General features: G+C 36.6%; 1 protein-coding gene across 2 annotated transcripts in view; it reads right to left on the minus strand.

Annotated features, from left to right (window-relative positions):
• ZNF654 (zinc finger protein 654) overlaps positions 1–26478 on the minus strand; it is an 82793-nt gene that overhangs the window by 14935 nt on the left and 41380 nt on the right. The window contains exons 3-6 of one of the 2 annotated variants that reach the window (XM_084875439.1): positions 18342–18423; positions 7752–7887; positions 4970–5172; positions 3982–4121 (exon numbers count right to left, since the gene is read on the minus strand). In XM_084875439.1, coding sequence (XP_084731565.1) covers positions 3982–4121; positions 4970–5172; positions 7752–7887; positions 18342–18423 — 561 coding nt within the window. The remainder of the gene's footprint in view (positions 1–3981; positions 4122–4969; positions 5173–7751; positions 7888–18341; positions 18424–26478) is intronic. The other variant, XM_084875440.1, reaches the window with a different exon arrangement.

Below are 26478 nucleotides of genomic sequence, written 5' to 3' on the forward strand. Positions count from 1 at the left end.
TGTCCCCAATTGGGGTTGCGGGGGCAATTGGGAGCAGGGCCATCCATGGGGAAGGGCGATTAACAGGGGCAGGGCAGTGGGCTGCAGGAAGTTGGCCAGTCAGCCCTGCCCTCTATTGGGGTGGAAGTGTGATCAGGGGTAGGATGGCCAGGGGGAGGGGCTGTGGGCCTATGGTGGTGGGGAGGGCTGATCGTTTGGCCATAAGCCCACTCTTGATCGGAGTGGGAGAGTCGGATCAGTGGCAGGCAAGCAGGGGGGGGGGGGGGGGGGATGCATGAGGTTGGCCAGCCAGCCTCACCCCCTAATTGGGCTAGTTCAATGGCCACATTATAGTAACCAGTTGTTATGGCTGTTATGGTCGCTGGCGCTCGCTCGCGCTCTCCCTCTCTCTCTCTCTCTCTCTCTCTCTCTCTCTCTCTCTCTATATATATATATATATATATATATATGTATATATATTATTATTATTATTATTATTATTCAGTTATGGTAAGAGAAATAGGGTTAGTAGCTTACTCCACTAGCCTGAAATACAACAAAAGTCGACTAAGGATCAGGTTCTTTCCTTAGAGAAAGGAGATAAAGAGTAAGCTAGTTCATAGGAAGGCCAAGATGAAAGAGACAATACAGACTTTATAGGATGGAAAGACTTCTGCTCTTCAAGCTCCAATGAAAATCAACTTTTAGAAGGAAAACGGAGCTCAGCATTAAGAAATATAGAGGAGAGGTAGAAGAAATAAGGAAAGACCCTGAGAACTCAGCCTACTCAGAAGAAAGGACCAAAAAGCAGGCTAAAGATTCCTCTCCAGTTAGGCAGCTGGGAGTTGCATTTCCCAGCTCTATTCTTGGAGGGTGATAATGGCCAAGAGTGGGAAAGAAAGGCACTGTTCTATTTTAAAGTCCCTCTGTAAGAGTAGAAATTAGTTAGCCAAGAAAATAAATGTTTTCCTCTTTGTTGTTGTTTACACATGATTCCAATTTACTTAAGAATATGAAAAGACCGAAGACATCCTGTTTAGATAGATTAATACAGCCAAGGACAAAGAACATGCCTATCCCCGTAGAAATCAATCTTTAATAACAAAAGTGTAATATGCTAACTAGACTGGACAGATGAACGACCTTCCGGACATCCTTCCGGATGACCTTCCAGATGAAACCAGGGTTGTGAGGGCTGAGGCAGCTGCAGCAGCTTCAAGGTCCAAGCCCCTTGCATGAATTTCATGCATTGGTTCTCTAGTCTACTATAATAGTCATTACTATCTTCTGTTTTGGAATACGGTTTATCAAGAAATGACACGTAAGTATATTTGAAATTCCAACTTACCAGGTAAACTTCTGAATAAAAACTTATATAATCTAACTAAAAAGTATTCTCTCCTAGAAGATAACCCACTAGTTTGTAGACCCAGTTCTGTTATTAATGACCTATTTATCTCTTAGTCTGAAGATTTTAATCTACAAAACAAGAATTTTAAATTAGTTTAGCTTAAATCCCCTTTTGAGCTATTATTTTAAATATGTAAAATTCAAAAGCACTGATAAAAATATTTCTAGCCCATATCATTTCAGGTTATTATATTCAGCAAATGAAACCTAGTTTTCCCTTCAAAATTAATGAAATGTCAAAGTGGTAAAGTTTGTGTGTGTATGTATATGTGTGTTGGGGAAGGGGGACAGAAGTTATTAGAATCTCTTACTATAATTATTCATGGTTTCACCTAACAGTACTCTAAGAGTAAGTACTGGAAACACTCATAATACATTCTAAGTTACATATCCTACTAATAATTTCTAAGTAATTCTTAAAATGTGTTTTAAAAAAAAAAAAAACTAATACATAATTCCATTTACATTAGCACTTAAGAAACAAAATATTTAGGTACAAATTAAGTAAATATGCACAACATTTATGAGGCAAACTACAAAACTCGGGTGAATTAAATCACCTAAATAAATGGAGAGATTTTTTTCAGGATAGGAAGACACAATATTGTCAAGATGTTGGTTCTTCCCAGTTTGAGCTCTAGATTTAATGCAATATCTATCAAAATCCCAGCAGGTCATTTTATGGATAATAACAAACTAATTCTAAAGTTTATAGGGAGAGGTAAAGATACAGAATAGCCAAAATAATACTGAAGAAGAGCAAAGTTGGAGGATTAATCAATCTACAAGTTTTACTATAAAGCTAAAGTAATGAGGACACTGTTGTATTGTGAAAGAACAAATAGATCAATGGAACAGAATACAAAACCCTGACATCGGCCCACATAAATATAGTCAGTTGATCTCAAACAAAGGCAATACAATGGAGCAAAGGTAGTCTCTTCAACAGATGATGCTGGAACTGGACATCCACATGAAAAGTAATGAATCTAGACACAGACCTTATAACCTTCATGAAGAGTAACTCAAAATGGACCACAAGACCTAAACATAAAATACAAAATTATAAAACTTCTAGAATATAATATAGTAGGATAATACTGAGATGACTTGGGTATGGTGACACCATTTTGGACAAAACACCAAAAACATGATTCATGAAATAAATATGATTTCACTAAAATTAAAAACCTCTTCTCTGTAAAAGACAATAACAATAATAATAATAATAATAATAATAATAATAATAAAAAAGACATGGACTGGGAGAAAACATTTATAAAAGAAATCTGATAAATTACTATTATCCATAATATACAAAGAACTCTTAAAACTCAACAATAAGAAAACAAGCAACTCGATTGAAAAAATGGGCCAAAATCTTAATGGACAGACATCTCACCAGAAGATATACAGATGGCAAGAAAGCATATGAAAAAGATGCACCACATCATATAACATCAGGGAAATGCAAAATGAAACAAAGAGATGCTACTATACACCTGTTAGCAGGGCCAAAATCTGGAACCCTGACAACAAATACTGGTGAAGATGAGCAAAGGGTACTTTCATAAGTTGCTGGTGGAAATAAGAAATGGTACAGCCATTTTGGAAGACAGTTTGGCAGTTTCTTATACAACTAAACATACTCTTACTATATGTTCCAACAATAGTGCTCCTTGGTATTTTTACCCAAAGGAGTTGCAAACATGTCCACATAAAAACCTGCACACAAATCATTTATAGCAGCTTTGTTCATAATTGACAAAACTTAGAAACAACCAAGATGTCCTCCAGTATGTGAACAGATAAATAAACTGTGGTACATCAGACAAGGGAATATTATTTAGCATTAGTGAGCTATCAAGCTATGAAAAGACATGGACCTTAAATGTATAGTACTAAGGTAAAAATCATTCTGAGAAGGCTACCTATATGATTCCAACTAGGTTATACTCTGAAAAGGCAAAACTATGAAGACAGTAAAAAGATAAGTGCTTTCCAGACATGGGGATCAGAGACAGATGAAGAGTTAGAGCACCGAAGTTTTTAGGGCAGTGATAATACTCTGTCTGATACTATAGTGATATATATGTAATTATATATTTGTTTAACCCATAGAATATATAACACCAAGAGTGAACTGTACGGTAAACTATGAACTTTGTGTTATTATAATGAGTCACTGGTGGTTCATCCTTGATTAAAAAAAAAAAAAAGTACCATTCTGGTGAGTGATATTGATATGTATGTGTGGGAGCAGGGGGTATATGGAAAATGTCTATGCTTCCCTCTCAGTTTTGCTGTTAATGTAAAACTACTCTAAAAAAATTGTCTTAAATTAAAAAACAAACAAGCTAACACTCCAAATTTAATTTAAAACATGATTGTTTCATTGTAACACATACCTTAAATATTTACCTCAATTACTGGTAACTGATCATTTTCTTTTTTAATCTTTAGGCACTATTGCTTCTTATTTAACATTTTCACATAACTTTAAAAAATATAAAGTCCAAACTCTGCTAACCAATTCTTCTGTTAATTTCTATATTAGGAACTTACTTTAATTTCTATATTAGGATCACTTACCAGATACAATACATATCCCCATTCTGGAGCTGTGAAATAAGAAAAGATTCGCAGAGTTGCAAGGCTAACATAGTCTTTCCTTCTTTTTCAGTGTTACAGATGATATCAAGTCCACTTTTACAATCAGTTTTCAATAAATGCTGTAAGAGGAAAAATTAGTTCATGCCATTAAAAATATCTAAAAAGCTAGTTACAGTAATACATTTACAGTATTTAAATGTTTAAATATTCAGAAGAAATTAGATGTTTAGTTTTATTCTACAAAGACAATGAATTGTACAGAAAATTTTTCAGTTTCATAATTTTACTATATAGCACCTATAGTTTACAGTTACTTTTAATCTCATTAATATTTATAACTTATAGCTAAGTAGGGTCCATATTAGGAAGATTCCTTCATCTTGAAAAACAAAATAACAAACATGAAAATTTACATTTTTAATATTTTATTTAAAAGGCAAAATCATAATAATTCTCAGTTTTTAATTGACCTCTGTCACAACAGAAACTCAACATAAATAATGCTTATCACTGTCCTGGCCAGGTGGTTCAGTTGATTTGAAGTATATACCGAAAGGTTGTGGGTTCAATTCGTGGTCAGGGCACATACCTAGCTTATGGTTTCGATCACTAGTTGGGGCATGAATGGAAGGCAACTGATCCATGTTTTTCACTCACATCAGTGTTTTCTCTCTACCCTTCCTCTCTCTCTAAAAATCAATAAATATATACCTGGGTGAGGATTAAAATAAGTAAATAAAATGAAGCTTATTAATGTTTTATTAATTTCATCATTTGTTAATATCAGATTTTATCTAACTTAAATGAGCTTAAAAAATGGTGTTATTAAAGAGAATACATCTAAATAATTTAATCTGAAAACTCTTGGTATTACTATAAAAAGAATTTAACAGGATTCTGCTACATTTCCCCCATTTTTTATTATAAGTTTAAAATGATGATAGACAAACAAAATCTTAAACAATACCTCCCGGAATAGCTGTTCTTCTACAGGTGACATAAATAGACATGTGAAGAGTGCTTGATGGAAATATAAATCTTTGCTGATTTCTGGATGATTTATACAAGATTTAATAAGAGCCATTGCTTCTGGAATGCGTTCACAAGCAATTAGGTATCTGGCACGTAGTTCAAAGAATAGTGGATTTTCCGAACTTAAGTATTTGTTCACTGTATTTAAAAAGAAAATAGACTCATATTACTCTCAAGAAAGGATGCTCTCAAACTTCTGATTGCTGTTTGAAACTTTATCACTAATGTGCAGCATTTAATTAGATTAACTAGTTAATTAAATAGCATTTTCTTAGTAAGTTTATTTGTGAAAAAATATATATAATTATATGATTGGAAAAATGGAAATAAAAGTGACAACAAAACAGTGCTTAAGAAATAGTTGTTGATTGGTAAGATATGTACACATAATACCTTAATAAAAAAAAATTTTAAAAAAATAAAACTGGAAAAAGAAAAGAAACATCTGTTGATTTCTTCTCAGTCTAAAAAGTAAAAACCCTAAAATATTTATTTTTCAGTTCACTAATATGTTAAAATGTTTCAAATAACATGGGGAATGCAATTTCTACTCTAAGATTATGCCCTCTGATCTTAGTATTCAATATTTTCATTACTGATGAATTAATGAAAAAGTTAAATTATAAAAGAAATATATTTTATTGCTTGTGAACAAAATATTAAGCCAAAAGGAATGCTTATTAATATGTGCTCATGTATCACAAAGAATATTTACTAACAAATACTTGGTTTTACACAATTAAAAAATATACAAATACCTTTATCTACTAAGTTTACTTAAACCTAACAACAACCTTATGACAGTTATCATAGTATTTGTTTTACAGATAACAAAACTGAGTCTCAAGAAAGGTCAAATGACTTGCCCAAAGAAAAAATTAAGTGGCAAAGCAGGAACTAGAATATATAAATCATTCTGGACTCCAAGTATTTTAATTAGTTATATGTTTAATCATTAGCTTTTAAAATACTTATGAGTGATGTTTTATTTGGGTGCCAATATTTGCCTTGCAATTCTGTTTCCAACATATGATAAATAGACATAGATCTGTACAGTTAATGCAAAGATAAACCTCAAACTAGTCTTCACCCTAACGATCACCAACCAGAGAAGTCATTCATATTAATGAGGTTCTAGAGCAGCTTTCCCCAGAGTGAGGTGTGTCAATGTAAGTAAGAAAGAACTATTTGTGCACAACTATATATACATAAATTAAGGCCATCAGCACTCACAGCAACTCAATATGTTTGTTCTAGCTCCTACTCAGAGAAGCCTAAAAGCGCTCCTAAAAGTCCTAACTTTTCACTCCTTTGGAAGCTTTTTTATCTACCTCCTACCCCCTCTTTCCTCATTCCCCAGTCTCCTCAGTTTCCTTCAGCCTGTCACCCTTACCTTACATATATTTGACTCTACCTTTCCTCAGCCATCCAACTCTTCCTCCTCAGTTCCAGCTGCTTCACTTCTTTTATTCCTCCTCCAAACCCTCATATCAAGTTTATCTCATTTGCATCCTTTGGGCATATACTACTGTCACATATATACTTCAGCCTTTTCCTCCTATTTTGTCCTATCTCCCATCTCATCCCACTGCTTTGCACTATTTCTTCTGGCCTTATCTTTCATCATCTCTCACATCTCTGTTGTTGGCCTCCACATTTATATCTGGGTTGGCTTTCTCTTAAGCCCAAGAATCACAGCTCCTTTTCCACTCAACTGTATCCTCAACCCATGCCTATCCTGGGACAAATGGACAGATCCTAACCCCCTGAGCACCATCTGTAGTATGAAGTCTTTTTCACCAGACCAAGGTCTGAATGGCTCCAGAGTTGGAAATTCTCTTTTCCTTTTGGCAATCTTATAATTGTACTCCTTAGGCTCTATCCATGCATTCAAATGTTTTTTCACAGTTTTGTGCTTATTCAGCTATACATTCTAAGCTTTGGTGATCAAAAATGTTCTGTGGCTTAGGAATAATATGTGAGAAGCAGTTGACAGAGCCTCCTTCCTCAAAGGAAAATTCTGGCCCACGGGAACCACTGTACATCTAGGTTTAAGAGGAGGTGATGTCAAAGAAGTATGCAGGCGGTAAAGGAATGAGAAAAAATTTAACTTCTATTAATGGATGAAGTTTGGGCAATACTGCTCTCCAGTATTTGGAATTGAAATTTACTTTAGTCACTCATTCACTTACACAGTCATCGTGTGGTCATTCATTCAGTCAACATGTACTTATATTAAGCAACTACTCTCTACCAGGCACTGGGCTAGGTGTGAGATATACAGTAGTAGTGACAAAAATCGGATGAGTTATAGCCCTCACAGCTGCTTCTGTATAAGGGAGATCTTATGCACTTAAGCAGAGTATTTTGTTTTGTTTTGTCTTGTTTTAAAAGAGTTTGGCAACTTAAATAGATATTTAAACTATAATTGCAGTGACAAAAGCAAAGGAATTCTCTGTAAATAACATCTGGACAAAAATGTGTTAATTCCCATTAGAATGGGAAATTACTAGAAATAAAATGTATCCAAGTCTAATGTCAAAAGTCACTCTTAGGGCAGGTTAATACAACAAATTAAACACACTTAATGTAAAAACACATAACTCCTACTCAATATTATAAAATAAAGAAAAATCACTACGACTGCTCTACTGAGAAAATAAAATTGTGTTTGCTTCTCACAAATGTTGGTTTTGATTTTGAGTTTCCTGAAGTACCTATCTCTTGAGATGCTGGCTGGGCTTTAAGGACAGCTTGCAACACTGGATCTTCCCATGGGCCACCATCTCTAATGATTCGAGTCACCAGTTCTAGATTCACATTTCCATATCTGCGGAGGTGATTCTGGCATTCCTAGGAGAGAAAAATCATTTTGGCTTTATGAATTTAAAGGGGTTAAAATTAATAATAACTTGATCATTATTGTCAATAAAATGACTGATGGCCAATGAGACAGCTATTAAATTATAAAAGAGAAGGGTTGTTAAAGTACCCTATGTAGGGTGTCAAAACCCATTAGTACACAAGTTGACTTTAATGCCAAAGGTTACACAGTTTTTACATAACTGGACTTAAGAAATCCCATTATAATAGGGATGAAGTGTAACCTAAGGAAAAAACTTAAGGAATGAATTATTTCTAAAATATAAGAAAAAAAACTTAATGGATGCATCATTTCTAGGAAAAGCACCAGGTTGCAAAAATCAAAAGGAAACACTTATAGGATGCATCATTTCTAAGAAAAGAACCAGGTTGCAAAAATGTAAAACTTAAAATGCTTACTTAAATTTACGTGAGGACTCACAAGGTTTCTGTTAACAAGGGCAAGCAAAAGCCTGCCTAAGAAAGAGGTAGAAGGGTCCAATGCAGACTATGGTTGACAAGTACATGTAGGTGCCCTGCCCAGTCCCAAATGTATTATTCTAGTTGTGGTACAAGGCTGAAAGATGAAAATTCTATTCTACTTTATTGTGCAAGTACATTGTAGTCCTGGGATAAAAATGACAAGCTTAAGGAGTGATTCCTACCTATAACATGAAGACTGTGCATTTGGTTTAAGATACAAACATATTGGTAAGTTAGGAATTAGCTGATAATTTGTCTATTCTGGTGGTTGTTTTTTTTTGTTTTTTTAAAGATATATTAGAAATGTTTTTAGAGAATCCATTACCTCAGACTTGTGATTAAAATATAAACTAGAGGCCCCGTGCACGAATTTCGTGTGTATCCCTCAGCCCACCCTGCACCCTCTTCAATCTGGGACCACTCAAGAAATGTCTGATTGCCCGCTTAGGCCCAGGCCCTATCCTGGTAGGATTGGGCTTAAACGGGCAGTCGGACATCCCTCTCACAATCCAGGACTGCTGGCTCCCAACTGCTCACCTGCCTGCCTTCCTGATCACTCCCTAACTACTCCCCTGCCAGCCTGATTGATGCCTAACTGCTACCCTGACAGCCAGTTTGTCCCTAACTGCCCTCCCGTGCAGGTCTGGTCCCCCACAACTGTTCTCCCCTGCTGGCCTGGATACCCTCCAACTGCCCTTCTCTGCAGGCCTGGTCACCCCCAACTTCCCTCCTCTGCCAGCCTGGTAACCCCTAACTGCCCTCCCCTGCAGGTTTGATCACCCCCAACAGCCCTCCCTTGCTGGTTTGGTCCCTCCCAACTGTCCTCCACTAATGGCCATCTTGTGGTGGCCATCTTGTGTCCACATGGAGACAGCCATCTTTTGTGTTTTGGAGTGATGGTCAATTTGCATATTTCTCTTATATTAGATTATTAAATAGGATAGAGGCCTGGTGCATGGGTGAGGGCCAAATGGTTTGCCCTGAAGGGTGTCTCAGATCAGGTTGGGGATTCCCTTGGGGCATGGGGCGGCCTGGGCAAAGAGCTTGTGGTGGTATTCAGGCCAGCCACAACCCCCAGTGACCTAAGCAGAGGCCCTGGTATCTGAGATTTATTTACCTCCTATAATTAAAACTTTGTAACCTTGAGGAGCCAAGCCTCTTGCTTGCACCATGGCCACAGACATTTTTGTTGGGCTTTTAAGTATCTTTTATAATTGAAACTTTATAGCCTTAAGTGGAGACCAAGGCAGGCCAGGGTGTGCGGAAAACTTGGGTTCCTCCATTGCCAGGGAAACGCAAGCCTCCTGCTCACTTCATGGCCACAGCCATCTTGGTTGGGTTAATTTGCATACTTGTTCCTTATTGGTTGGTGGGCATGGCTTATGGGTGTAGTGGAGTGATGGTTAATTTGCATATTACTATTATTAGATAGGATTACATAACAAGTTAAGTTAGTAAGCAGTGTTCAATATTTAGGAGAACTTGGTTTACTGAATTTATAAATTTGATTTATTAGATTGACAATATTTAATTGTTTGATGCTTTCCGATTTACTTTGTTCATTGTGTTTTAAAATGTTTCAGGGTTTTTCATTTGGTAATTTAAAGATGTTAACTGAAGCATAATGGAGTTAATAAATTTATTTTTAAATGCATAAATTGAGCTTAAAGCATTAAGAAAAAACTAGATGTTAAAACTGGCAATGTTGCCGAAACTGATTTGGCTCAGTGGATAGAGCGTCAGTCTGAGGACTGAAAGGTCCCAGGTTCGATTCCGGTCAAGGACATGTACATTGGTTGCAGGAACATCCCCAGTAGGGGGTGTGCAGGAGGCAGCTGGTTGATGTTTCTCTCTCATCGACGTGTCTAGCTCTCTATCCTTCTCCTTTCCTCTCTGTAAAAAAAAATCAATAGAAGATATTAAAAAAATAAAAAAATAATAAAACTGGCAATGTTAAAAATTTTAATAAATTGTGTATCAATTGAAACAAATAATTGCCAGAATTTCTTTCTATGCTCAAAAATATAAAAATCCCCAGACTAAAAAATTTAGTAACAATTAAAAAAAAAAAAAAAAGCTTCAGGATAAAACAATATCCAGGGGTGGACAATAGTAGCTTTATAGTTGTTGAATATGTGAAACACAGATTTTATTGTTGTTTTATTATTATTGTGTTACTTATTTGTATTATAACTGTAAATCTACTTTTGCTCACCCCTTTATGTATAGTCATAGATATTACTTCCCAGATAAATCACTAAATTACATTCTCAACGTAACATTAAACACTTTCCTTTTATTAAATTGTCATATTCTTTCATCATTTGAATGTTCCAAAGTGATATCTATATGTTACTTCACATTCCTTGTTAAAATATATAAGAGGTTTTTATTTTATAAGAGAATGAGGCAATAGAAGAAATCAAATTTCAAGGTAAATAATAATTCAGTCAAAGAAGTCAAAGAAAATAAGTTCACCTAAAAGTAATTTAGGACATTCCCAATTTAAAATGAGCAAACAATGGACAAGTTACTTTTACTTAACCTCTCTGTGCTATTTCAATTAACTCTTCTGCAAAAAGAATACTAAGAACACCACCTTCATAGGATTGTTGTGAGGATTAAATGATAAACTATATTGAAAAGTGCTTGGCATAGTACCTGGCATACAGTGGCACACCTAAAAACTGCTAGCTATTTTTTTCTATATTTTTTAACATTTTGAATAAATATTTTATTTTAGGACACACAATTGCCTCAGCATAAAATTTATTTCTAAATTTCCATGTGTCGGCATGTTATAGTGCGTGCACACTCTCTAGAGGCCCAGTGCATGAAATTTGTGCACGGTGTTTGTGTGTGTGTGTGTGTGTGTGTGTCCCTCAGCTGGCCTGCACTCTCTCCAATCTGGGACCCCTCTCACAACCCAGGACTGCTGGTTCCCCACCACTCACCTGCCTGCCTACTGATTGCTCCTAATCACTTCTGTCTTCCAGCCTGATCATCCCCTAACCACACCCCTGCCAACCTGATCGACACCTAACTGTTCCCTTGCCGGCCTGGTTGCCCCTCACTGCCCTTCCCTGCTGGCCTTTTTGCCCCCAATTACCCTCCCCTGCTGGCCCAGACACCCCAACTGTCCTCCATTGCCATCCTGGTCACCCCTAACTACCCTCTCCTGCTGGCCTGGTCGCCCCCTAACAGCCCTCTTCTGCAGGCCTGGTCACTCCTAACTGTCCTCCTCCCTTGCAGGCCTGGTTGCCTACAATTGCCCACCCCTGCTGGCCTGGTCGCCCACTAACTACCCTCCCCTGCAGGCCCGGTCACTCTTAATTGTCCACCCCTGCAGGCCTGGTTGCCCCTAAATGCCGACATGGTCACTCTTAACTGCCCTCCTCTGCTGGTCTGGTCGCCCACAACTACCCTCTTCTGCCAGCCATCTTTGACCACATGTGGGTGGCCATTTTGTGTGTTGGATTGATGGTCAATTTGCATATTACCTCTTTATTAAATAGGATATGCTTTTTTTTTAACCCCTGGAAGATAATAATTACCTGTGGCAGCAGCTTCATGGTTGAAAACAATTATCAATTTCAAACATCAAAATTCTAAATTACAAAATCCTAAATTAGACTAGACACACTTATAGGGGCCCCTAAAATTCAAGCTGGTTTTTGGTCCAATCAAAGCACAAGAAATAAGGTGAGCTGTAGATTTTCTGCTAAGCCCTTGGACAACCCATCTTTCTAGCTGTGTTAGTGTAAGTGAGGCACCAATCATACAGCCATTAATATTTGAACTGGACTTATGCCAAAGTCAAGATATGGGGAAGCAGGTCCACTGCTAATTTCCTAAACTTGGCTGAAAATAAGAAACACTTGGAGAGGTCTTGTTAAGTCACAGACTCCCAGGCCCCAGTTGAAACCTACTGAGTCGAAATTTCTAGGGAAAAGCCCTGATGATCTATCTGTAAATCTAACAACCATTATCCCAGTCATTTCGGGCACACTTTTTTATTGCACCTCCTACAATTAGTGTTTACTTTCATAAATATTCATACTATAAATTATATACTTATATTCCAATCAACTCTTCTATTAAAAATTAGGTAATTAGCTTATGTTCATTTTCCTAAGATAAAAATTATAAATACAAGGTTGGTTTTTTTTGTGTGTGTGTGTGTATTTCTTGAATCAATTACACTTTTATGAGAAATAGCTCAGGATAGGCAATAAAGATTAAATAAACATTTTATTCTATTTAAAAAGGCACAGGCCTGGCCCTAGCCAGTTTGGCTGAGTGAATAGAGCATTGGCCTACAGACTGAAGGGTCCTGGGTTTGATTCCAGTCAAGGGCATGTACCTCAGTTGCAGGCTCCTGGTCAGGAATGGGGGGAAGGCATGCAGGAGGCAACCAATTGATGTATCTCTCACATCGATGTTTCTTCTGATCCACTCTCTCTAAAAAAAAAAAAAATCAATAGGAAAAATATCCTCAGTTGAGGATTTAAAAAGACAGGCATGGAAGAAGGGAAGGTGCGGGGGGGGGGGGGGGGGGGGGGTGTCAAGTGGGGTGGAAAAGGTCAAGGGGGGTGGAAAGGGGACATCTATAATACTTTCAAGAATGAAGATAAATTTAAAAATATAAAATGAATCATTTTTGCTTCAAATATTTAAATAAGATACAGGATGAAAAAAAGAACAAGTAAGCTTATTAGTACGTTTTGGCTCCTGCTTCCTTAAATAATATGGTGGCTTTTTTAGATCGTATTCAGTCTAAAAGCCTTCAAAGTGAAAAAGGAAGCACCAAAGTCACTACAGAATTCACAACTTCCCTTTCCTAATATAGTGGTGTGTTTTTTAGAAGGTTTACTTAATTAAAAATTTAGACCTGTATATTAAGCTAATCCTTTACTAAGTCATCTGTCTACTGTCATTAATACCACTGCACTGTCCTAAATACAGGGTGGGAAAAAGTAGATTTTTTTTCCACCCCTGTGAAAAAAGACAATAATTAATAAATAATTCAAGAATAAACTATCTCATGAACTCATATCTGTAGACCTACTTTTTGTCCACCCCATATAAGTCCCTCAAAAACTTTTATTCAACCTTACGATATAGCCAAAATTAGAGAGAAAACCCAACTCCTTCCCTCTTTTGGAATCTATGTGGTGTAGGCTTAATGTTTTATTTGAGAAGATTTTTCTTCCATGAACTCATACCCACTTTGCTGAACTCTAGTTGGCCACTAGAACATATCTGTGAAGTTGCAGATCAGTGTGCTGGCTATTCTGCATACTTGATCTGAACTCTTCACCAACTTACCACAAGATGAAAGTCTTAATGCTCCAACTTCATGACCTCTGGACTCACCTACTTTCTCATTCATTACACATGAAATATTTTCTCTAGTCTGGTCTCTCTTTCATGTCTCCCAAATTCATCTTGTACTTTCTTGCCTATGCTTTTTCTCCTAGCACATTCTTTCTCCTACAACTTCCTATGAACCTACCTAAATCCTTTCCTAACTATCTTTGCACAATCCCACCTACATGGGTAAGATACCACAAGTCTGGAAATTCCTGGTTTTAGGTATTACTTGTATTTATATTTGTGTTTGGAATCAAATATAAAACTCAACTTCTTCTCTTGATCCTAATGTCATGTCAGTTTTCTTTTAACATCTCCTGGTCTGCGTCCTCCTTGCCACTTCTACAGGCTTATGCTCTTTTCTGGGCCTTCATCTGCATTCACTCAGATAACCACATTAAATGTTCTCCCTCTCCCCAAAAGGCAGTTTTGAGAAGGTTTTAAAGAATTCTGTATTAAGTATAGGTCCTTGTTCTACTTCTAGAAACCTCAACTCCATTGGAGCTTAATTTTCTGTTATGTAAAGTAAGGATTTATTGTATTAAACAATTTCTAAGGTGATTCCCAGTCTTGAAATTATAAAATTCCATAAGTACCTAGCAATTAGACATATTTGATTTAGAATCATGTACTTATTGAACTATTTAACATATCCTTTATAGGAGTTGAAAAAAATATTTAAGGTATGTAATTGCTTACCTGTTTAATAAACATAATTACATTTTTACATATTTTTTTTAAATTTAGGTAAAAAATGTGAATGTTACTTAAATTTGTAATAAGTTTTATCTTAGGGGAAACTCTACAAATATTGTAAAACCATCAACTGAGAACATAGTCAGATTTCAAAATTAATTTGTAGTTGCCATTCTAATGAAAGCACATGCATCCATTAACATTTTAAAATAAGTAATGAAATCATATGACCAGAGAAGTTCTATTGTTATAGTTTTAACCTGTAAGACAAACTTGAAGCAGAATTAAGGTATAGTATGCAAGGTTTGAGCAAAGATTCCTACACCAAGAAATAAATACAAAATCTGATTCAGCAGAAAGAGCAAAAGAGTCAGACAGGAGGACAGATCACAGTACTGGCTATGCCACAAATTGGGCTAGTTACTTAATCTCCAATAAATGTTGATAAATAGATAAACAAATGAATCTCTCTGGTCCTTGGTTTCATCATTTATTTAAAAATTAGATTGGACTTACTGCCCTCTACAGTTTTTTAAAGCTAAATGTTTTATGACCTAACATTTTATCTGGTGAAGTATAAACTATTCCAAGCATAACCACGTAGTTACGTATTGGGACACTCTACAAAACCAGCTTTCAGTAATTGGTGAATGTTCCACTAATCCATACGTGCTTTCAGAGATAGTTTCAAACTGTTAATCCTACCATTGATTTTGATGGCAATTACATGCCTGCTCTTGACAATACAAGACTTTGCAAGGCATTCATCTTTATGATTGGACACTATGATATGAACAACTATTAATGCACACTGTGTGTATTTTTACTGCTACAAAGTATTCCATGGTGTAAATGTACCACTAGTATTCTCTTTTAGATGACTGCTAATCCGTTTATCAGGGTACATTGACCTTTCCAGAAACATATAACTTATTGATGCTGACAATCCTATCTTTTGGAGGCTTGCGCTTGTTCCTTAAGCTTAAATGTCTCGTTTGTCTCTTTGTTTGTATATTTATTTACTTTAAATATTTAAAGTATTTCATGTTTCTACTTTTCCCCCCCATTGGACTCCCAACCCCAATACTGCCTACCCCACTCCCCCCATCAGGCCTTTACCACCCTTGTGTCTGTGTCCATGGGTTATGCATATATGCATACAAAATCTTTGGTAGATTACCTCCCACCCACCTTCCCACCCTGCTTTCCCTCCAAGATTCTTCACTCTGTTCCATCTTCCTTGTCTATGAATCTATTTTGGTCATCAGTTTATTTTGTTCATTAGTTTCCACATATGAGTAAGATCATGTGATACTTGTTTTTCTCTGACTTATTTCACTTTCATGATACTCTCCAGGTCCCTCCATGCTGTCACAAAGGGTAAGAGATTCTTTATTTTTACTGCTACAAAGAATTCCATGGTGTAAATGTACCACAATTTTTTTATCCATTCATCTGCTGATGGGCTCTTGGGCTGTTTCCAATTTACTATTGTAAATTGTGCTACTATGAACACAGGGGTGCATATATTTTTTCTGATTAATGTTTCAGGTTTCTTAGAACTTATTCCTAGAAGTGTGATCCCTGGGTCAAATGGAAGTTCCATTTAAAATTTTTTGAGATAACTCCATACTGTTTTCCATAATGACTGCACTAGTCTGCATTCCCGCCAACACATCCTCCACATCCTCACCAGCACTTTTCATAGCCATTCTGACAGGTGTGAGGTGATACCTCATTGTCATTTTAATTTTCATCTGTCTGATGATCAATGACTTTGAGCAATTTTTCATGTCTCTTGGCCATCTGTATGTCCACTCTGAAGAAGTGTCTTTTTGGATCCTTTTACCACTGTTAAATTAGATTGTTTGTCTTCCTTTAAGTTATATGAGGTCCTTATATATATTTTAGATATAGACCCTTTATCAGATGTATCATTGCCAAATATGTTCTTCCATACACAGGGCTCCCTTTTTGTTTTATTGGTTTCTTTTGCTGTCCAGATCTTTATTTTGAGGTAGTTTTATTTTAACTTACTTATTTTTCTCCTTAGTTTCCTTTACCTTAGGAGGTGTATCTATAAACATACTGCCACAGAGATGTCTGAGATTTTGCTGCCTATGCTTTTTTCTAAGACTTTTATGGTTTCAGGATTTACATTTAAGTCTTTTATCCATTTTGAGTTTACTCTTGTGTGTGGTGTAAGTTGGTGGTCTAGTTTCATTTTATTTTTTTGCATGTATCTGTCCAATTTTTCCAACACAATTTATTGAAGAGACTGTCTTCACTCCATTGTATGCTTTTTCCTCCTTTGTCAAATATTAATAGAGCATAATGGCTCGGGTTCTCTATTCTGTCCTATTGTTCTAGAGCAGTGGTTGGCAAACTCATTAGAAATAGAGCCAAATATCAACAGTACAATGATTGAAATTTCTTTTGAGAGGCATATTTTTTAAACTTACACTTCTTTTATCACCACTTCTTCAAAATAGACTCGCCTAGGCTGTGGTATTTTGTGGAAGAGCTACACTTAAGGGGCCAAAGAGCCGCAGTTTGCCAAAGAAACTACAAGGAGGCTCTAATTAAAATGTAAGCTCCATAACAACAAGTATTTTTACCTTTTTTGCTAAATAGAAGAATGGATAAAGTAAAATGTTCAATATAATGGTCCTAATTTCACTGATTTTTAACATGCATTTTTTCATATTTGTACAGCTCTAAAATCAGAACATTATATATTAAATGATATCTTAGAATCCGTGCCAACCTGGTAATGGTCGTGATATAGTTGTATTTAATGGACATTCAAAGACAGCATGGACACTTGCAAAAGGGAATATTGGTGACTCAAAATAAATCCTGAGTACTTTATTAACTCTTGGGAACCAAAGATGTGGGATGGCCGTAGAGTAATTAATCCAACTTAAAACAATCCTAAATCAGGAGTCAAAAATTGGCTAAACAGGACCATAAAGCCAGCTTAAGCTTTTTAAACCCAAGTATCAATGACTTATTAGTTATTTTATTATTTTAGGAGATGCCACATCATCGACACTTTTCATGTGACTGAAGACAAAATGGCATAGAAAAAACAGACATTGATACTTGGGTAGAAAAGCAAATCTAGACTCAGATTCTGAATGTGAAGATGTTTTAGATATGCCTTAGCCAATTAAGTTTGCTTATAATTTTCATGTTTTGTATATATACCAGAGTGATTGTTCATAAAAATCTATTCAACCTAAAACCTTGTTTTCAATAAATATGAAATAAAAATTCTGGATGAAATACAGTCTCATATGATTCTTCTGTTACTCTGTGGATCTCCTTTCTAAAGGTGGATATGAATACTCAACTTTTGTTGTTAAACCTCAGGAATAAATTTAAGATACTTTGTTTGAACACTTTACCCCTAGGGGGAGCTCAAAGCACATCTTCCTTTATTCCACCCCAGGGAAGTGCTGATGAGATAATGCAAAGGGCACATTAGTGAGTCACAGTGCTAGATTACTTCTTCCTAACTAAATGGTAATAAGATCAAATGTTCTTGCCATCTACAGGAAAGTTCTTGTGTATTTTTTTAGTCTCTTCTCCCATAGAGAATGCAAAAAACATCTGCCTCCTATATTGGGGAGACTATTGAGAAAATAAATGATGTGCTTAAGAATCTACAGGGTGGTGGCAATAGGCTCTGGTATAGCAAATGTAGGATTGGAATCCTATCTACAGACTACTTACTTACAAATACAGCTAGTTTAACAGGCTTTTAGAGATTGCCACCTTAGTAAATTTAAAAACTTAACAAGTGATAAGTAACCAATATACTACTTTTAGGTTGAGAATAAAGGCCTGTTTTATATATAGACAAAATATGAAATAGGAAATTGTTTTACCTGGAATGATCCAAGAATATCCTTTAAAGGCTCTTCATAAAACTCATCTCTTCCAAAGAAAAGCAGCAACTCAAAGAAACTCCTAGGAAGAATAAATGAATGTTAACTTTCATTGCTTCTTTGACTTTTGCCCCAATTTAAAAATATCTCAAAAGATAACAGCTATGTAATCAGATATCTAGTTTTAAATAGTTGGTTTTGAAAAATAATATAGGTCATTTAGAATTCATTTTATGTTTGCAATAAAGCTTTAATATAAGTATCTTCAAGGAAAATACAAAGAAATACACTGAAATTCTAGAACTACAGAATGAACTCATGCCTACTAGTGTTCACACTGCAAAAAAATGCAACCGGATACCAGGTGGTAAAATGTAACTATACATGTGAAGATTATCTAAAATGGGCACATATTCCTAGTACAATGGGCAGCAGAAAAAATTCAGAAGTTAATTTTTTTCAGAAGGATATAAGGGATGGATAGAAATAAAAACATGAATTTTTCAACCAGCATTTATATTATAGCAGTATCACCAATTATGTATCAAATTAATGACACATGGACCCTCAAACTCCACGCTTCTGTTATCATTATTCTACCCATGAAAGATTGCCCAAAATCATTTCAAATAAATTATTTAGAAAATAGTTATTAAATAGTTTACCTGCCTTTAGTAATTCATTAGCTCATGCCAAAGAAATATGACTTATTTCCTAATCATGAGCATGGAAAACTATAAAATTATAATATATTATTTAGCAATCCTAAATGACAAATCCCACAAACTTTAAAAAATATATATATATATATATATATTTTGGAGAGGAAGGGAGAGATAGAAACATCAATGATGAGAGAGAATCATTGATCAGCTACCTCCTGCACTGCGCCTACTGGGTATTGAGCCCACAATCCAGGCATATGCCCTGACCGGGAATGAAACTGTGACCTCTAGGTTCATAGGTCGACACTCAACCATTAAGCCATGCCAGCTGGGCACTCCCACAAAGTTTTTAAATTTTGTCATGACCTTCATTTTGAAGTCTATTTTGTCAGATATGAGTATTGCTACCCCAGCTTTTTTCTTTTCCATCCTTTCATTCTCATCCTGTGTATGTCTTTTGCTCTGAAATGAGTCTCTTGACAGCTTATAATTGGATTATGTTTTTGTATGCATTCAGCTACCCTTGTCTTTTGATTAGAGCATGTAATCCATTTACATGTATAGTTATTATTGTAAGGTATTTATTTGCAATTTTAATTCTGTATGCCTGTTTCTCTATTCCTCTCATTACAGCAGTCCCTTTAGCATTTATTGCAGTGCTGGTCTGGTGATGATAAACTCCTTTAGCCTTTTCTGATGGGAAGTTCTTTATTTTAACATCTATTTTGAATGATAGCCTTGCTAGATATAATAATCTTGGCTTCAAGTTCTTGCTTTCCATTACCTTGAATACTTCATGCCATTCCCTTCTGGCTTGTAGAATTTCTAATAAGCTCCTTTGTAAGTAACAAATTGCTTTTCTCTTGCTGCCTTTAAGATTCTCTCTTTGTCTTTAATTTTTCGCACTTTAATTATGATGTGTCTGGGCATGGGCCTGTTTAGTTTCTTTTTGCTTGGTACTCTCTGTGCCTCCTGAACGTGTATGACTTTTTCCTTCACCCCATTAGGAAAATTTTCTGTCATTATATCTTCAAACATGTTCTCCTTTCCTTGCTCACTTTCTTCCCCTTATGGCACACCTATTATGTAAATATTTTTATGTTTCATATTGTTCCATAGTTCCCTTAAACTGTCCTCCTGTTTTTTAAATTGCCCCCCCCCACCCCCCGCCATCTGGTTGAGTGATTTTTTTTTTTAATTTTTATTTTATCCTGTCATCTATTTAATTCACTGATCTGATCCTTGGCTATTCCTAATCTGCTCTGTATTTTTTCCACTGTTTTTGATTAGTGCTATGTCATTCTTCATAAGATACTATATCTTTTCTCATGCTGTTGAGCATCTTTGCTATCCTTATTCTGTATTGTATATCTGTTAAACTTCTCCATTTCATTTATCTCTTTTTCTGGAGAATTCTCTTGATCTTTCATTTCAAGTTTGTTTGTTTTTATCTCCCCATCTTGGCTGCCTGTTTGTATTTGTGCCTGTGTATTATGTAAATCTGCTGTGAGTCCCCATCTCTCATGCAGGACAATATCAGATGCTGTTTGTGACTAGAGCTATGAGCAATCCAAAGCTTGTAACTCTCTCTGCTGTGGTTGGGTGCCTTTGAAAAGGACCAAAATGTGCACCAGAGACTGCTTTTCCCAGTCCCTGGCCCAGAAGGGGATCAAGCAGAAAACAAAATCTTTAAATTTTATGTCATGTAAAAGATAAAGTTGTATTTTTATAAACAGTTTCCCTTTTATCAAAATTAATCACTAATAAAGATCAAAATTTTTAAATACAAACATAACCATGAAAATGTCTCGTTTTAAAAATTATGAGACTTAAGCCTTACACCAGAGGTTCCCAAACTTGTTTGTGCCGTAGACCCCTTGCCATGTTTTTCGGTTTTGGGTAGACCCCCTACTTACCTGATATTGATTTTTTTGTAAATTTCTAACTGTAGTGAAGTTTAGTGTTAAAATTTAATAAAAAATAATGTACCTACTTTTCTCCGGCATTCTCAAACAAAATAACACTGATTCACTATAATTTGTATGATAAACTACCAGTTTATATTTTTTTAAATATTTTCTCAGCACTTTCCTATTCAAGATTCAGGAAATGAATGAACGTATTTTTCTCACATTCATATTTATAGAGTGACGAATTGAACAAGTTGGTGCAAGTTCGCGAAGCTTTGAGACAAAAATTGGCAAGAATGTTTACTGCGCGTATGCTTGTAACAAGATGATACTGGTATATCATTATGTGCAGGTTTTTATCCTACAACTTACACAATTTTATAAACATATATAATAAATTTTTTACTTCATAGGTACTTTTATAAATAATTTATATGTTTTTATATTATAAGATAATATGATGTAAGTAAATAGGTACTATCAGTGTATGTTGAGATCCACTATCGTGGACCCCCATTTTCATTTCATGGACCCCCAAATTATTTTTTCGCTGACGTAGACCCCTTGCAGGTTGTCATAGACCCCTGGGGGTCGATATAGACCACTTTGGGAATCATTGCCTTACACAATACAATAACCATTGAAAATATAGCATAGCAACTATTATACCCTATTAACAAATAATTTTATTAATTTGACTACTTGAAAATTTTAAATGCCAACAGAACAAAAAGTGTAAAAGCAGTCAAAAGCAAAGTGATAAACCAAGAATTTTTGCTGATTTCCTTAATTAAAAAGCATATACAAATAATTTTTTAAAAAGTCAACAACCAGGCGTGAAGCCGACGCGCACCCGACTCGGAGGAGAAGGAACACCACATAGCCAGACATCCTGAAAAGAGAGACCATGGGGAGATAGAGAAATAGCCCACACATGAAAGAAAAGCAGGCATCACCAGAAAAGGAAGTAAACGAGTCAGAGGCATGCAGCTTACCAGAGCAAGAATTCAGAGTAACGATCAGAGGATGGCTAAAAAGAATGGAAGAGAAATTTGTCAATAACCAAGAAGAAATGAGGAAGAACCAAGAGGAATTGAAGAAGAACCAAGAAGAAATGAAAAATGAAATCACGACCATGAAGAACTCAATAGAAAGCATCAAGAGTAGACTAGATGAAGCAGAGGACCGCATCAGTGAGCTAGAAGACAAGATGGAAAAAAATACCCAATTAGAGCAGCTTCTAGAAAAAAAAATTAAAAAGCAGGAGGAGAGCCTACGGGAGCTTTGGGACAAAACAAAACTATATTCGAATAATAGGGGTTCCAGAAGGAAAGGAAACTGAGGTAGACATGGAAAAAGTATTTCAAGAAATGATGACAGAAAACTTTCCTGAGATAGAGAAGAAAAAACCCCACACAAATCCAAGATGCTAGCAGAGTCCCAAACAAAATAAATCCCAGAAGACAGATGCCAAGGCACAATATAATTAAGTTGGCAAACAACAACGACAAAGTAAGAATCTTAAAAGCAGCCAGAGAGAGACAGAAAGTTACATACAAAGGAACCCCCATCAGACTAGCAACTTATTTCTCAACAGAAACATATCAGGCCAGAAGGGAATGGGATAAAATATACAAAGTCATGCAAAGGAAGGGTCTGAATCCAAGAATACTGTACCCAGCAAGGCTATCAATCAAAATTGAAGGGGAAATCAGGAGCTTCACAGACAAAAAAAGACTAAAAGAATTTATCTCCACCAAACCAGCAATGCAAGAAATGCTAAAGGGTCTACTGTAAAAATAAAGAAATAGGAAGTGAAGAAGGAACACGGGTATAGAATAAAAATGGCGTCAAATGAATCAAAAGACATAGGGTGTCAGATTGGATGAGAAAACAAGACCCATACATCTGTTGTCTACAAGAAACCCACCTCACAAAAAAAGATGCACACAGACTGAGGGTGAAGGGATGGAAAAAAGTTTTCCAGGCAAATGGAAATGAAAAAAAAGCTGGGGTAGCAATAATTATATCTGACAAATTAGATCTCAGAGTGAAGGACATAACCAAAGATAATGAAGGCCACTTCATAATACTAAAGGGAACAATCCAACAAAAAGAAATAACCCTGGTAAATATATATGCACCCAATAGAGGAGCACCCAAATACATTAAAAAAAAAACTGCTGGAGGACATTAAGGGAGAGATTAATAGCAATACAATCATAGTAGGAGATTTTAATACCCCACTGTCACCCTTCGACAAATCATCTACACAAAAAATCAGCAAAGAAATATCAATCCTAAATGACTCACTAGACCAGATGGAATTAATTGACATCTTCAGAACATTCCACCCCAAAGCCACAGAATATAAATTCTTCTCAAGTGCACATGAGACATTCTCAAAGATAGACCACATTTTGGGACATAGGCAAAGTCTCTTCAAATTCAAGAAGATAGAAATCATATCAAGCATCTTCTCAGATCATAATGGCATAAAACTGGAAATTAACTACAATAAAAATAATCCAAAGAAATCAAACACATGGAGACTAAACAGCATGCTATTAAACAAGGACTGGGTTACCAGAGAAATCAAGGAAGAAATTAAAAACATCCTGGAAACAAATGACAATGAAAACACAACAATCCAAAATCTATGGGACACAGCAAAAGCAGTTTTGAGAGGGAAGTTCATATCCTTACAAGCCTATTGCAAAAAACTAGAAAAAAGGGTAACAAATGATCTAATTCTACAACTCAAATAGAAAAAGAGCAACAAGAAAAGCCCAGTGTAAGCAGAAGGAAGGAAATAACAAAAATCAGAGCACAGATAAACGACATAGAGACCAAAGAAACAATACATAAGATCGACAAAACCAAGAGCTGGTTCTTTGAAAGGATAAACAAGATAGATGGACCTCTAGCCAGGCTAACCAAGAAACAAAGAGAGAGGACTCAAATAAACAAAATCAGAAATGAAAGAGGTGAAATAACAACAGACCCCACCGAAATACAATGGATTGTTACAAAATACTACGGGAAACGAAGATAAGGGACTGAAAGGAAGCAGGCAGTATGTGCTATTCCAGTCCCTAGCACCTGATGGCAGATTCAAGAATTCCTGGGAATTTTGTTGAATTTGATCTCAGGGTTTTCAGACCTAGCTAGGCCTCTCTATGAAGCTTTAAAATGAGGATTAAACACCCATGAACTGGGGTTCTGAGCAGAAAAAGGCCTTCAGCACCATAAAGGCAAAACTTACTGAGGCCCCAGCACTAGGGCTACCAAATGTGTGATAAGAAACTTCAACATCTTCATTCATGAGAGCAATGGGGTAGCCCTAGGAGTTCTAACCCAGGAGTTTGGACCGCGGCAAAGACCAGTAGCTTATATCTCCAAGCAGATTGACCTGGTTGCCTCCGGGTGGCCCCCATGTCTCAGGGCCCTTGCAGCCATGGTATTATTAGTCAAAGAACTGAATAACCTTATCCTGGGACAAAACTTAAATGCAAAAGTATCTCATGATGTTATCACCCTAATGGAAGATAGGGGGTAGCACTGGCTAACTCATACTGGAATGACTCAATACCAAAGGCTTCTATGTGAAAATCTGGGAGTACGATTAGAAGCAGAGAGAATTCTTAATCCTACCACCTTCTTACCCATCGCTGAGGGAGCCCTGAGCATGACTGCCTAGAAGTTCTAGAAGAGGTTTACTCTAGCTGGCCAGATCTAACAGACCAGACTCTGCAGAATCCAGACCTAATATTTTATATGAATGGGAGCAGTTTTCTAGATGAATGGAAAAGACAAGCCAGATATGCAGTAGTAACAGACTTTGAGACAGTAGCAGCACAGGCTCTGCCCAACGGATGGTCAGTGCAGTGAGCAGAACTTTGGGATCTGGCCAGAGCCTTAGAACTCAGAAAGGAAAAGCACACTAACATTTACACCAACTCATACTACGTCTTTGCCACCCTGCACATCCATGGGGTTATACACAAGAAAAGAGGATTTCTGAGCACTGAAGAGAAAGGAATAAAAAACCAGAATGAAATCCTAAAATTACTAGAAGCAGTCTGGGAGCCCAAGAAAGTAGCCATATCCACTGGGAAGCCGTCAACAAAAAGGAAAGGATTCCGTGTCAGAAGGAAACCGTCGTGCAGACACAGCAACCAAGCTGGCTGCTAAAGAACAAGTGGCCTCGTCACAGATCATGTTGGCCCCTGAATTACCTGAAACTCTGAAATATACTCCTCCGGAGAGAAATGGGCCCAGTAAGAAGGGGGCAAGAGAACAATGGAAGGCTGTTGGATACTCCCAGATCATAGGGTCTATGTCCCAGAACAGTTAGCCCATAAGGTAGTCCTCCAGCAACATGAACTTATCTACTTTGTTAAGCAGACACTAATTGCCTGTTTTCCCTCCTATGTGCCTCAGTCTCTCAGTGCTGCCTCTCTGTGCACAAAACAGTACCAAACAGGGTACTCTAGGACCGATGGGAGTTAAGCACTGCAGGCAAGCTCCCTTTGAGGACTTAGAGGTCGATTTTACAGAAATAGGGCCTTGTAGATGGAATAAGTATCTCCTAGTTTTTATCTGCACTTTTTCAGGCTGGGTCGAGGCGTATCTTACTCACACAGAGAGGGCAAGAGAAGTTACTAAGGCATTGCTGAAGGACATAATTCCATGGTATGGAATGCCTCTTACTATAGGGTCTGATAATGGCCTCACCTATGTAGCTGAAATAGTATAAGTAGCTAAGGCCTTAGTAATTAAATGGAACTTACATGCAGCTTACAGGCTCCAGAGCTCAGGGAAAGTAGAGCGCATGAACCAAACTCTCAAGCAGGCTATGGCTAAGCTATGTCAAGAGACAACCTTATCCTGGACAGATATCTTGCCTCTTGTACTCATGTGGGTATGCTGTGCCCCAAGAGCCAGGGTACGCTTCTCTCCCTTTGAAATTCTATATGGCAAACTCCTCCCTTAATTTGGCCAAAGGGAGATTTGGGGGGAAAGGGAAACTTAGAAGTTCAGAAGCAATTACAAGGTCTTGGGAAAACCATCTTTGAAGTCTACAGTTGGGTTATTGACCGATGATTGCCCACCTCGTTAGGAACAGCTGTGCACCCTCATAAACCTGGAGACCAGATTTTGGTAAAGGATTAGAAAAAGGTGCCCCTTAAGCCAACTTAAAAGGGACCCTATCCAATCATACTAACCCCCCCCACAGCTCTCAAGGTTGCAGGACTGAACACCTGGATCCACCACTCACGGTGAAAACAGCCCACCAGCTGAGTGATGCCCATCCTTAGTAGAAGGTACCCTCTGACCAGAAACACCCCCTGTGGATCACTCTCAAGAAAACAGTGGACTTGGCTGACCAACCTGTTCCAAGGAATTCAGATAACACCCTGCTGAATTCTTCCTTACACTAGTATTTCTTTTTTATCTACTCCTAAAAGTAATAATGTCATAGTAATATATAGGAATGTTTAAAAATGCTTTAAAAATTGTGCATATATATATATATATATATATATATATATATTTAAT

The sequence above is a fragment of the Pipistrellus hanaki genome, assembly GCF_964339955.1.
Source record: "Pipistrellus hanaki genome assembly, chromosome: 2".
Lineage (NCBI taxonomy): Eukaryota > Metazoa > Chordata > Mammalia > Chiroptera > Vespertilionidae > Pipistrellus > Pipistrellus hanaki.